The sequence below is a fragment of the Aquarana catesbeiana genome, linkage group LG03 (genome assembly GCF_042186555.1).
Source record: "Aquarana catesbeiana isolate 2022-GZ linkage group LG03, ASM4218655v1, whole genome shotgun sequence".
In the NCBI taxonomy this organism is placed as follows: domain Eukaryota; kingdom Metazoa; phylum Chordata; class Amphibia; order Anura; family Ranidae; genus Aquarana; species Aquarana catesbeiana.
In genome coordinates, this window is record NC_133326.1 from 577,471,771 (window position 1) to 577,485,961 (window position 14,191).

The window sequence follows — 14,191 nt, forward strand, 5'->3', positions numbered from 1 at the left end:
CCCCATATACTTCGAATTTATCAACATAAAATTTTAGGTTTCATTTGGGGTTCTTCCCAACCTAGAGTCAACAAACAAATTTTGTTCACTCAGTTCAGGCCTCTCAGTTACTAATCTTCAAGCTTATTATATTGCAGCCAATCTTGCTCCTATATCGCACTTACAGTGGGAACGGAAAGTATTTAGACCCCCTTAAATTTTTCACTCTTTGTTATATTGCAGCCATTTGCTAAAATCATTTAAGTTCATTTTTATTCCTCATTAATGTACACACCGCACCCCATATTGACAGAAAAACACAGAATTGTTGACATTTTTGCAGATTTATTAAAAAAGAAAAACTGAAATATCACATGGTCCTAAATATTCAGACCCTTTGCTCAGTATTTAGTAGAAGCGCCCTTTTGATCTAATACAGCCATGAGTCTTTTTGGGAAAGATGCAACAAGTATTTCACACCTGGATTTGGGGATCCTCCGCCATTCCTCCTTGCAGATCCTCTCCAGTTCTGTCAGGTTGGATGGTAAACGTTGGTGGACAGACATTTTTAGGTCTCTCCAGAGATACTCAATTGGGTTTAAGTCGGGGCTCTGGATGGGCCATTCAAGAACAGTCATGGAGTTGTTGTGAAGCCTCTCCTTCGTTATTTTAGCTGTGTGCTTTGGGTCATTGTCTTGTTGGAAGGTAAACCTTCGGCCCAGTCTGAGGTCCTGAGCACTCTGGAGAAGGTTTTCGTCCAGGATATCCCTGTACTTGGCCACATTCATCTTTCCCTCGATTGCAACCAGTCGTCCTGTCCCTGCAGCTGAAAAACACCCCCACAGCATGATGCTGCCACCACCATGCTTCACTGTTGGGACTGTATTGGACAGGTGATGAGCAGTGCCTGGTTTTCTCCACATATACCGCTTAGAATTAAGGCCAAAAAGTTCTATCTTGGTCTCATCAGACCAGGGAATCTTATTTCTCACCATCTTGGAGTCCTTCAGGTGGTTTTTAGCAAACTCCATGCGGGCTTTCATGTGTCTTGCACTGAGGAGAGGCTTCTGTTGGGCCACTCTGCCATGGAGCCCCGACTGGTGGAGGGCTGCAGTGATGGTTGACTTTCTACAACTTTCTCCCATCTCCCGACTGCATCTCTGGAGCTCAGCCACAGTGATATTTGGGTTCCTCTTTACCTCTCTCACCAAGGCTCTTCTCCCCCGATAGCTCAGTTTGGCCGGACGGCCAGCTCTAGGAAGGGTTCTGGTCATCCCAAACGTCTTCCATTTAAGGATTATGGATGCCACTGTGCTCTTAGGAACCTTAAGTGCAGCAGAAATTTTTTTGTAACCTTGGCCAGATCTGTGCCTTGCCACAATTCTGTCTTTGATCTCTTCAGGCAGTTCCTTTGACCTCATGATTTTCATTTGCTCTGACATGCACTGTGAGCTGTAAGGTCTTATATAGACAGGTGTGTGGCTTTCCTAATCAAGTCCAATAAGTATGATCAAACACAGCTGGACTCAAATGAAGGTGTAGAACCATCTCAAGGATGATCAGAAGAAATGGACAGCACCTGAGTTAAATATATGAGTGTCACAGCAAAGGATCTGAATACTTAGGACCATGTGATATTTCAGTTTTTCTTTTTTAATAAATCTGCAAAAATGTCAACAATTCTGTGTTTTTCTGTCAATACGGGGTGCTGTGTGTACATTAATGAGGAAAAAAATGAACTTAAATGATTTTAGCAAATGGCTGCAATATAATAAAGAGTGAAAAATGTAAGGGGGTCTGAATACTTTCCATCCCCACTGTACACGAGACTTACCACTTACCCTATTGGGCCACTATTGATATGGTGGACTCGCATTTGATTCCCCTTTCTTCTCTACCATGGCTTCCTCCCACTTCCCGTCCAACAGGCATAAGCCCCTCTCTATCCCATGCACTCCTCCTCTGGGATTCTATCAAATACTCGGAAGGCTTGATCTCACCTCATTTACCCCCTTTACATCTATTACACTGCCCATTATTCCCCCCTGGTATGGAAGTCCCAGGCCAGTTCAACTGGTGGGTGGAAAATGGGTTTTCAGATGTATACTTCTTACTGACCCCAACTAGGATCATGTCATTTGATGCGCTCCGCTCGTCACATGAAATACCGTTAAGAGAACACTATTTACAGCTCCATCATTAAATCCTAAAACCTCTTAGGCCTCATCCAACACCTTATCTACTTTTGGCTTTCAAAAACATATGTAGGGCTCACCCACACTCCACAGGCATAATCTGTTTGATATATACATCAATTGTCTCCTCTAGGAAACCTCCACTGCACTCCTTCCAGCAACATTGGGAGCACGAATTGGCAGTGGAATTGACACCGGAAGACTGGCAGATTATGCTTCAAGCTGCTTCAAAGTGTTCTAGAAATGTCACTACTTTAGAAAATGCATATAAGGTCATATACCGCTGGTATTATAGTCCAGCTCGGTTTGCCTGCATAATTCCCCAATATCCATCGACTTGCTTCCGTGGATGCACCCAGCCAGGGACAATGGCTCATATATGGTGGTACTGCCCCAAGGCGACTAGACTTTGGATCCGGGTTTATACATTATTGTGTACATTGCTGCACTCAGATGTTAAGAGGAACCCCTGTGAAGCCCTTCTTTTTAAACCGAAATCAAAATATTATTGCGGGCTGAACGCAAACTGGCAACGTATCTTTCTCGCAACTAAGCTCACTATAGCGAGAGCCTGTAAAAATCCTCCTCATAGATTTGAAGCAGTTAAAAATTGCATGAACAATGTTATGATCAATGAGTAATTAACATCTATACTGTCTGACTCTCATAAACAATTTCTGCGTGTTTGGCAACCCCCCGGATATCCTATGCTCATTCTTCTTGTTTTGATCATACATTACTGACATTATGACTTTATCAGATGCATTGTCCTCTGAGACCACTCTTACCTTTTCTTCTTCTTCTTCTTTAACCTTCCTCACTTTCTTCTCTTTTTCTCTCTGTTCCTTTAACACCCTCCTACATGTATCGGGAGATAGTCTTCATCCTATATACTCCTGTATACCTCAGTTAACTGACATTCCTCTGAATGAGCGGGAGAGCACACCATAGATCGTAGTCATTCCCCGTGGCCTCTGAAGTCTGGCCTCCCTCATTCTTCTTTTGGTTGTTACTGCCGATAACTATGTTCTATCTGTTAGAAACACTTGAATATCGCACATATTCTAGGGATTGGTCTACATATCCTATATCTTCCTCATTGTATCTGTCATTTATGTCAATGTATCCCAGAGCTAACTTCTGAATTATGCTATGCACCAAGGATGATGGTTATGGATCGTTGGCTCTGTAAGTTTTTCTCTTTTTGTATTCTGTTAATAAAAACCTTTGTGAAAGAAAAAGGGACTGTCCCTTTTTTTAATGGGGAACGCAGTTCCGGCACCTCCAGCACTAATGCCCTGTACACACGGTCGGATTTTCCGACAGAAAATGTGTGATAGGACCTTGTTGTCGGAAATTCCGACCATGTGTGGGCTCCACCACACATTTTCCGTTGGAATTTCCGACACACATAGTTTGAGAGCTTGCTATAAAATTTTCCGACAACAAAATCCATGTACACAAATCCGACGCACATAGTGCCACGCATGCTCAGAATAAATTAAGAGACAAAAGCTATTGGCTACTGCCCCGTTTATAGTCCCGACGTACGTGTTTTACGTCAGCGCGTTCAGGACAATCGGATTTTCTGACAACTTTGTGCGACCCTGTGTTTGCAAGACAAGTTTGAGCCAACATCCGTCGGAAAAAATCTATGGATTTTGTTGTCGGAATGTCCGATCAATGTCCGACCGTTTGTACAAGGCATAAATGTATGTAAGGGGTGTGCTGGAGGGTCTATTGATGCTGGCTGCTGGGGAATCTATTGTCACTGGTGATCTGTTTTTGTGTGAGGGTCCATTGTTGCTAGTGGGGGATCTATTGTTGCTGGGGGGGGGGTCTTATGTTGCTGGTAGGAATCTACTATTGAGGGAGAGGTCTATTGTTGCTGTATGCTGATGGGTCTATTGATGCTGGCTGCTGGGAGATCTGTTGCTGTTGCTGGGGTGGATCTTTTGGTGCTGGGGGTGGTATTTTGTTGTGGGTGGTCCATTGTTGCTGTGTGTGTCGGGGGGTCTATTTTTGCTGGGGGTGTCTATTGTTGTGTGAGGGATCTATTGTTGCTGTGGTGAGGTCTATTGTTGCTGGGGGGAGCTATTGTTGCTGAGGTGGGGTCCATTGTTGCTAGGGGAGTCTATTGTTGTGTTGGCGACCTATTGTTGCTAGGGTGGGATCCTATTGTTGCTGGTATGGGGTCCATTGTTGTTGGGGAGAGGCTATTGTCGTGTGAAGGATCTATTGTTGCTGGGGTGGGTTCTTTTGTTACTGGGGGATCTATTGTTGCTGGCTCCAGGGGATCTATTTTACTGCTTTTCTTGTTATTAGATAAGAGCAAATTTTCATACAAATTATTTAGCACCGCAAAATGATACTTGGGGCAGTACTGGGAGGTGGGTAGGGGATGGGACCAAGGGACGGTGCTTAGAGGAGCGTAGGGTGCACAGACAAGGGGGAACTCAGAAGGGGAGAGTTCCTGCACCTATTCTCTGAGAAAAAAAGCCCTGACAAAATGTACGATTTTACGACCAAAAGTGTTATGCTGCAGTAACATTTCAATCCAACCTCTATTACTTTGGTAGTTATTCTGAAAAGCCAATATAAAAATAGTGGTCAAAAGAGCACTTGCGCGTTTTAGACAATCATTTTCTGTATATTAAATCTTTGTGATCTGTATAACTGGGGCCATGGTAGGGGCATGACATTTGCCGTTATATTGTGTGCTAAAAGGTGTCCCTCTTTACCATTTTAGAAAGTTGGGAGGTAAGCATTCATATGAGATAGATAGATAGATAGATAGATAGATAGATAGATAGATAGATAGATAGATAGATAGATAGATAGATAGATAGATAGATAGATAGATAGAATGTAAGGGAGTGTTGGTACCTTTTTCTGATGGTAGCGCCCTCCCCTTAGATAAATAGTAGGTTACATGAAAGAGTGGGAGGAGTTCAGGCAAGGAGTCGAGAGAGCCGGAGTGGGACATATCTGGCCCCAAGGCCTATTCTACAGACTGGAGCTGCACATTAATTGTTAAAAAATCGCGGTCTCGATTCAACCCCCCCCATCTTAATCCAGCATTTCCACCATTCATGTAACAAGTGCAGTTCTCCTGCTCACAGCTGTCAAAAAAAAAGTAGCCACTGAAAGAGATAAAAAGAAACATTGTATCCTTCTGTTCTTTTAGAGATCAGAGGGATGAACTTCAGTGTGCAAATGAAGTCAGTTTAACCACTTAAAGACTAAGCCTTTTTCTGTGAAAAAATACACTTCTATGAATAAAAAAAAACTAAACGGTAAAGTTAGCTCTTTTTTTTGTATAATTTGAAAGATGACGTTACGCCGAGAATTGTGAGAGAATCGTCATCTTTATTCTAAGCAAAACAATTGTGATTCTTATTTTATCCAGAATCGTGCAGCTCTTCTATAGACATGTAGTGCTTACAGTTATTGGTATTTCCCAGCTGGGGAATACCTGAAGAGGCCCTGTTGCCCCGGATAGAATGGAGTTGGGGGACTCAACTTAGATGGCCTGACCTGGTAAAGTACTGACAACTGCTAACATATTGGTGAGAAGCTGTATTCCCTGAAGATATATATGCCCTTAGAGTTGCTTACCTTGAAGTTGCAAAAAAGGAGCTTTAAACAATCTATTGGACACACCACTTCTTGCTACAGTAGCCTATCTGTGATGTGAAGTATCGGGCATGGTACTCTACATGTACTGGTGAATGTATGGTATTTGGCTTCCTCTGGTAGTGGTGACTCGTACTAATGTGAAATAAGGGCAGAAGGCCTGTTAGTGGTACCTGGGATGAAACATCATGCCCACGATCTTTTGGCCCTCTAGATCGATCTATAGATAGATAGATAGATAGATAGATAGATAGATAGATAGATAGATAGATAGATAGATAGATAGATAGATAGATAGATATTGATTAGGTAGACAGAGTGTCAGGGAAATCGTGTGCATAATTGTACACAAAGACGTGCAAGAAGATGTGTACTTGCTAATAGGAATTCTTGAGTGACAGCTAGAGGTTCCGTAACCCTGCATGCGCATAGGAATTCGCGAGTGACAACTAGACATTCCTGACTCTCTAACGTATTCCGCGCACATGCGCATTTCCATGAACGTGCGTGAGTACTTGGTGCCCTCTTGCCTATTTAAACTGGCTCCATAGACCAGAAGATTGCTGAGTGGTTGTCAGCTTCTACCATCTGTGACCTGATCCTGTGCTTGTTCCTGTATATACCCGGCCTGTTTGACTCTGCTTGTTCCTGGTTCTTGATACCTGATTGCTGACCCGGCTTGTGAACTGACTCTGTCTTCTGCCTACTGTTCCGATACCTTCTCTGCTCACTTGATACTGACCCTGGCCTGCCCTGACTCCTCTATGGATCTGATTCTGTACCTCCGCTGCTTGATCGTTACCGACTTCTGCCTGCCTGAACACCCGAGACCCTGTATTCACCTGCTCTGCAGCTTAGCTGTCGTCTGCTGTCCTGCTGCTGTGTACCTGCATCTGTCAGTCCACCAGTCTGCCTGCTGTTCTGCAAACACATTATGTGTAAGGATCAGATAACATTTTGTGACAGAAAAACAGTTCATTCCAAAGGGTTCACATACATCTTCTTGCCACTGCAGGTTGTTCAAATGTCACATTTTGGTAGAGCAACTCTTCCTCTATAGTAACTCTTTTTTTTCTTTGCAGGTAAAAATTGGATTCCAAGCAGAAGCAACATGCGGTCATTCAGTTTTTGATGAAAAAGGGAGGCAGGCTGTTTGACATTCACAGAAGGCTACAGAATGTTTATGGAGATGACACCATTGACAGAAAGTCACTGTCTGAAGTTTGAGTAGCCTGGAACACTGCAGCATGACAGCAATAATTCTTGCTTCTGTATTCTGCAAAAATCAGTACCCTACAAGGTCTGTTGTGACACTGCCACCCAGCTCTTGTGGGTTTTTTCTCATTGAGCACAGCCATAATTGTTCTCTGCCCGTCATTGCCCTGAAGCTCTGTTCTCATTGGTGTTCTAGCCACGCTTCCAAATTTAACATCACTTTCAACAGCTGCCAAAATCTGAGCAGAGAGCAGCAGAACCCTTCCTAAATGCAACATCCACTTCCCTCTTGCAGAACTGTTTAGGCTTTATATGTCTTGATTGATTCTTGTTGAAAGTGGACCTGAACACAAAAATTGAAGATTTACTATGTTAAAGGGAACATTTAAAAATATTAAGTGCCTGAGCTGCACCCTGAAAAATGAACCTTCTGCCTGGAAATCCTCTTAAAAAATAACAGTGCACTTTCTGGTATGTGCGGGTGCCGAGGCACCCCTGTGCTTGCAGCTCCATAGCTGTACTGTATATCTACAGTGCAAAATCTAAGGCACTGCTGCTTCTAAATGTTAGTCTTACCAGATTTGGGGTGAGATTTGGTGATGTGATCCAAAGAATCACTTGCTATGAAGCTACTGCCAGAGGATACAGAGATGTGTTGCTATAAATAGGTTGGTGATTTTTTATAGCATAAAATTCGGACCGCATTCCTTGATGTTGTAACCCAGTTTTGTACAATATTTTATACTATGTAACATATGACGTAATATATGTGATTCAAACCTTTTAAACTGAAGAAATAAATGTTATCATATTAAATCATGCTTTTTAGTTAGAAGTTGCCTTTAAAGTCCTAATAAGAGCAATAGAGGTTTTCTAGCTGCACAAAAAGACAGATTGGGTTTCTTCTTCCTCAGTGAACTGCAAAGAAATAAAGGTTAGGTTTTCCCAGTTTTGGGGCTTCATGCTCTGCAATGACTGGGGCAAAATGGTAATTAGTTGTTTGCATGCATATTGCGGGGTTGAATCAACCTCCACTTTATTTTAAAAAGCCACAAGGTTTTGGGAAATGAGTCTTAGCTGGATCCTACAATGTGCATTTAACAGAATGTAGAATCCATCATTGAAGTGTGACTCCATCATTTGTCTTTGTATGGACCATCTGATATAGGTACAGTCGGAAATTCATGTAGTGAAATTTGTCACTGCTGTCCTCAAGAGATCTAAAAAGCCAGAATGAAGACTGCTCAAGTTGTGAATATGTAAACCAAACATCCATGTATAATTTGAGGTCACTGACTTGTCCAGTACAGGTATACACAATATTGATGGACATTTTATACATTTTTTTACTAGGTAAGAATTGCATTACATACCCAGGGGTGGTCCATGTGTTATAAGTATGTCTGTGCCTTCTGGTATGAGGTTCCATTTATCTAGTAAGGACTGCCCCCGAGGAAGGTTAAATCCCCAGCCATAGAACCAAGGTTGCCTGCCAATGAGGAGAAAGCACCATCAATAAAAACAAATTACTGTAACTATATTACAAAAATAATAAATGTGAAACTGTAATAAAACACTATTGTATAATTGAAGGGCATACACTATATGAGCTTTTATTGTTTTTTTACATGACTTTCACATGTTTACTTACTTGCTGTTCCCTATTTTAATCACCATATATAATATACAGATTTGTAGATTCTTTTTTAAGTTGGCTATGGTCCCTGCTGAATAACTGCTGAGATAAACTCAGTAAGCCAGATAGTCTATTGTTCTCAAATAGTTTGAGCTGACTGACAAACTGAGAGAGAGAGAGAACAGTGAAGTGCAATCACTGCGCAGGAAGATAAGTGAGCATTTATAACGACCTTCATCCCTTCTTTGTTCATACAGAAATGATTATTTAGAGGAATGTATAGTGTTTTAGTTTGCATTTATAATTTTAACATAATTAAAGTATGGCTTGTTTTGTTGTAGTTGCATAAACATTAGAAATATGCCAGCAGGTGGTATCTTTTTTTACCACCTGCCCCACCCTATTAGATTGTAAGCTTTTCTGAGCAGGGCCCTCTTAATCCTTTTGTATTTTATTGTATTATAACTGTATTGTTTCCCTTTTATATTGTAAAGCGCTGTGTAAACTGTCGCCGCTTTATAAATCCTGTATAATAATAATAATATTAATAATAATGTGCACAGCAAGTAGCAGAGATTTCCAGAAGGTTGATTTACAAGTATGCTGTGAATAGCCTGTAAGAGAGGTAATAATTGTAAGAGAGCCTAAATAACAGAAGATCAAATTATACGCCTACTGCTGAATAAGAATCAGAAGAGGGCCCCGCCCTCTTCCCCCAACTCTGCTGGTAGCTGTAGGAACCATCTGGGTATTTATTAAGCAGAAGGCAGTACTGGGTTTTCTGGGTTTTCCTAATGGCACATTAGGGTTACATGTTTGCATGATCACATGATTGTTCCAGTCCTGTTTTCAGCTGTGCCTTCTATAGAGATTTGTTGCATTAAACAATAATAATTTTTCCTAAACAAAACTACAATGTGATTAATTAAAAGCAAATATGGAAAACAAAGTAACAGCACCAAACTGGCACGTCATTCTGTGGGTCAAATAAAAAAAGTGTACAACATGAATTACAACAGCAGTTTACAAAAAGCAGCATTTGAAAGTGCGTACAAAGCTGCGGTCTTGTATGCATACTGTACGTACCCTCACAAAGCATGCCCTTTGGCTTTTTTTATGTTCTTTGCTTTTTTTTACAGTCACCTTCAGTCATGTTATATTGTTCCTGCATTAAATGTCAATGCAAAATAAATAACAGATGTCACCCCCAAAAACAACAGACAAAATAACATTTTGATTCTGGGTATGCCACCTCTTGGCTGGTGTATGTTTTGATGCTGAAGCATGTGCTACTCAGCTTAGCCAACCAAGTTAATGAATTAACTGTATGCACATTATTTTTATTATTATTATTTCAAAGGTGTGGGCATCTCCGCAACCATCTCATGCATGTAGCATTCTTTGGTAGTCCACTTTGCTTTGCCGACCAAATGATGTGAATGCAAACGCACATATTTAATTTCCATATCAGCCCTCAGTGCAAATACTGAAGCCAATGTATTGGCATGACAACCAGAGCTCTAGTATTTTTTTAGAAGAAGTCAGCAATGGCAGCTACCTATTTCAAACACACATGAGCATTCATAATCACGTGTGACATGCATGCAGTCATTCATGTTGCAAATATATAAGACTGCACACTCATAATTAGAGATGACTGGAGAGATTTTGGCAAATGTATTTGGCTAAAAAAAAAAGACAATATCCCTAAAGCCGAAATTCTCAGTTTCACTCACTGAGATGCTTAGGGGAATTTATTTTTTTTAAGAGTTTTTTTTTTTGTTTTTGTTTTTTTAGAGGGTATGTTTTTTTTAAAGGTACGGTAGTTATGTTTATTTTATCTGTAATTTTTGTATTTCCGCTTTCTTTGTGTATTTGATCTTTATCTGTGTACTGTTACTATACCCCTTTTTATTTTACATTTTTCTTTTCATTCTACCTGTTTTCTTTTTCTTTTTTCTTTTTATCTGTGAAGAAAAACTTACAAAAATGAGGTTATTGAGGGACCATTTTTTGTCACAAAAACAACTCCAGGATACTTGAGAAGAGCTTCTGTAATCCTTGAGAGTGAGTTAGCCCCTTACCTCAAAGAGACACCCATGCAAGGCAAAATGATAGTGTCTTCCAAAAGGCTGCCCCCTTGCCCTTATACTCACCTTACCAGCACTTCCTTGCGGCTACTTCCTCCATTGCTTCCAGGTATGGGGGTCATACATCCTCCTAACCAGTGACAGTGCTCAGGCCAAACAGCCAATCGCATGAATAAGGAAGTGATGTCACCATTGCTCCTAAATGTTGACACTGGTTATTTTAATGGCAATTGTGATGGAAGAAGGAACAGCGAAGGAGGGCAGGCAAGATAAGTATACAGTATCTCACAAAAGTGAGTACACCCCTCACATTTTTCTAAATATTTTATTATATCTTTTCATGTGACAACACTGAAGAAATTACACTTTGCTACAATGTAAAGTAGTGAGTCTACAGCTTGTATAACAGTGTAAATTTGCGGTCCCCTCAACATAATTTAACACACAGCCATTAATGTCTAAACCGCTGGCAACAAAAGTGAGTACACCCCTAAGTGAAAATGTCCACATTGGGCCCAAAGTGTAAATATTTTGTGTGGCCACCATTATTTTCCAGAACGGCTTTAACCCTCTTGGGCATGGAGTTCACCAGAGCTTCACAGGTTGCCACTGGAGTCCTCTTCCCCTCCTTCATGACGACATCACGGAGCTGGTGGCAGTTAGAGACCTTGCGCTCCTCCACCTTCCCCACATATGCTAAATAGGGTTTAGGTCTGGAGACATACTTGGCCAGTTCATCACCTTTACCCTCAGCTTCTTTAGCAAGGCAGTTGTCGTCTTGGAGGTGTGTTTGGGGTCGTTATCAGGTTGGAATACTGCCCTGTGGCCCAGTCTCTGAAGGGAGGGGATCATGCTCTGCTTCAGTATGTCACAGTACATGTTGGCATTCATGGTTCCCTCAATGAACTGTAGCTCCCCAGTTCCAGCAGCACTCATGCAGCCCCAGACAATGACACTCCCACCACCATGCTTGCCTGTAGGCAAGACACACTTGTCTTTGTACTCCTCGCCTACTTGGCCCCACTCACACGCTTGACACCATCTGAACCAAATAAGTTTATCTTGGTCTCATCAGACCACAGGACATGTGAAAAAGTGGAAGAACCTTGTGCTATGGAATAGCTAGATGAGCTATTTCTAAAAAAAGTGTATATAATAAGCTACTTCCCTCAAAGTGCAATAGTGCTAGCTTTGTATGATTTGGGGTGTGTAATGATAGGGGGCGCTGTGAATAGTGTAACTTAATGAATTATACTGAATCTTGTGCCTATACAAATAAAGTGCATAGTGCTTAACTAAATACTATAGCAATTGGTGATTAATAGATAATCCAGTGCTGGAATCACAGTGTTTTTGATATTTCATCAAAACCAAAAAATTCCATCAAAAACAAAATCCATAAATCTTTTGTGATGCAACTTCAATCTTTACGCCATCACCAATGGCAGACTTCATGAAAAATCACCCGGTGGTTGTGAGTGAAATTCCTACTCAACAGACCATTATGACCTCTTTAACTAAAAAGAAGGTCAGATGGGGCTTTTTAATGTGGCTCTGTGGTCTTGCTGGCATATCAGAGGAGATATAACTGGAAACTTGCTAATACTCCACCGCAATAACAGTTGAATAAATGAAAAAACAGGACCCTAGCGTAATACATTTTAATTAAAAGATAATTTTAAAAACATGAAACATGTGCCAAATGGCCGCTTACATTAGTAGGTGCCTTTCCTCGGCACTGGAGGTTTAAAGCATGTATCACCAGGCAAATGGAAGGTATGGCCATCCTGCTCACGCTGTGTTGATCTGTGTGCGTTCCACCATTGGGGTGAGACAGAAACCGGAAGTGACGTAACCACGATGCACCTAGACATACGTTTCGTCTTCACCTCATGAGGAAGCCTGCTACCGGCCACTTCCGGTTTCTATCTCACCACGGCGCTGGAATGCACGCCGATCGACACAGTGGGAGCAGGACAGCCATACTTTCCATTTGCCTGGTTATACATGCTTTAAACCTCCAGTGCCGAGGAAAGGCACCTACTAATGTAAGCGGCCATTTGGCACATGTTTTTAAAGTGATTCCAGCCACATCTCCTCTGATATGCCAGCAAGACCACAGAGCCACATTAAAAAGCCCCATCTGACCTTCTTTTTTAGTTAAAGAGGTCATGGTGGTCTGGCAAATAGGAATTTCACTCACATTTCATGAAGTCTGCCATTGGTGATGGTGTAAAGATTGAAGTTGCATCACAAAAGATTTATGGACTTTGTTTTTGATGGAATTTTTGGGTTTTGATTAAATATCTGAATCGCTGTGATTTCAGCACTGGATTATCTATTAATCACCAATTGCTATAGTATTTAGTTAAGCACTATGCACTTTATTTGTATATGCACAAGATTTAGTATAATTTATTAAGTGCTGCAGCTCAGTTTCAGGGTCTTTGCAATCTTCTTATAGCCTAGGCCATCTTTATGTTGAGCAACAATTCTTTTTTTCAGATCCTTAGAGAGTTCTTTGCCATGAAGTGACCAGTATGAGAGAGTGGGAGAGAAAGCACCAAATTTAACACACCTGCCCCCCATTCACACCTGAGACCTTGTAACACTAACGAGTCACATGGGAAAATAGCTAATTGGGCCCAATTTGAACCAAGGGCGGATCCAGAGTCTAATTTCGGAAGGGGCACTGCCAAAATTTTTGTTGGCAATTTGTAGGGGAAATGGCTGGTGTTGGCGCTTTAATCATCCTGGCACCATGGTTAATATGGTGTCAGGATGATTGAAGCGCATTATTTCTCTTATTACACTGTAATATAAAATAAAATGGTTCAACTCACCATAATGCAGAATCAGTGGGTGCTTGTCACTTGCTACGTCGCCTGTTATCAGATGCAAATTGTCACTGCCAGTAGCCAGTGACAGTGTCCCTGTTGTCCCAGAGTGAGGCCTGCATAGTAATGGCAGTCTTTTAGATTCAGATATGCGGCGATGCAGGGGGCGTCTCCAGCTTTTATATTTAAGGGGGCACATGGGGGGACAGAGACGTAGGGGGGCCAACTATAAAATAAATTATATATATATATATATATACAGTCCCTGACAAAAGTCTTGTCGCTTCTCTATTTTGTAGAAACTCCTGCTATTAACCTGACTTTTAATTAATCAATTGGTATTAGAAATAGCTCATATGAAAAGCTAAAGCCCTCCCAAATGATGTTTAATGCACTGAAATAAATTAGTTTCACTGAAAAAAGATTTATCATTTAATCAAGACAGACAGGTCAAATTTTGGCAAGACAAAAGTTTTGTCGCCTATACAGAAATTGAACAACTTTACTGAAAATCCAAAAATATGTCAGCAAATTAAGTAGTGGTGCTGTGAGATTCAAATTGAATATCTTGTATGACTTCCATGAGCTTGAAGGACAGCATCC

The 14,191-nt window shown here is 41.2% G+C and overlaps 1 protein-coding gene across 1 annotated transcript in view; it reads right to left on the reverse strand.

Moving 5' to 3' along the window:
- Positions 1-14,191, reverse strand: part of MPPED1 (metallophosphoesterase domain containing 1) — a 141,888-nt gene that overhangs the window by 14,245 nt on the left and 113,452 nt on the right. The window contains exon 5 of the mRNA XM_073621948.1: positions 8,399-8,514. Coding sequence (XP_073478049.1) covers positions 8,399-8,514 — 116 coding nt within the window. The remainder of the gene's footprint in view (positions 1-8,398; positions 8,515-14,191) is intronic.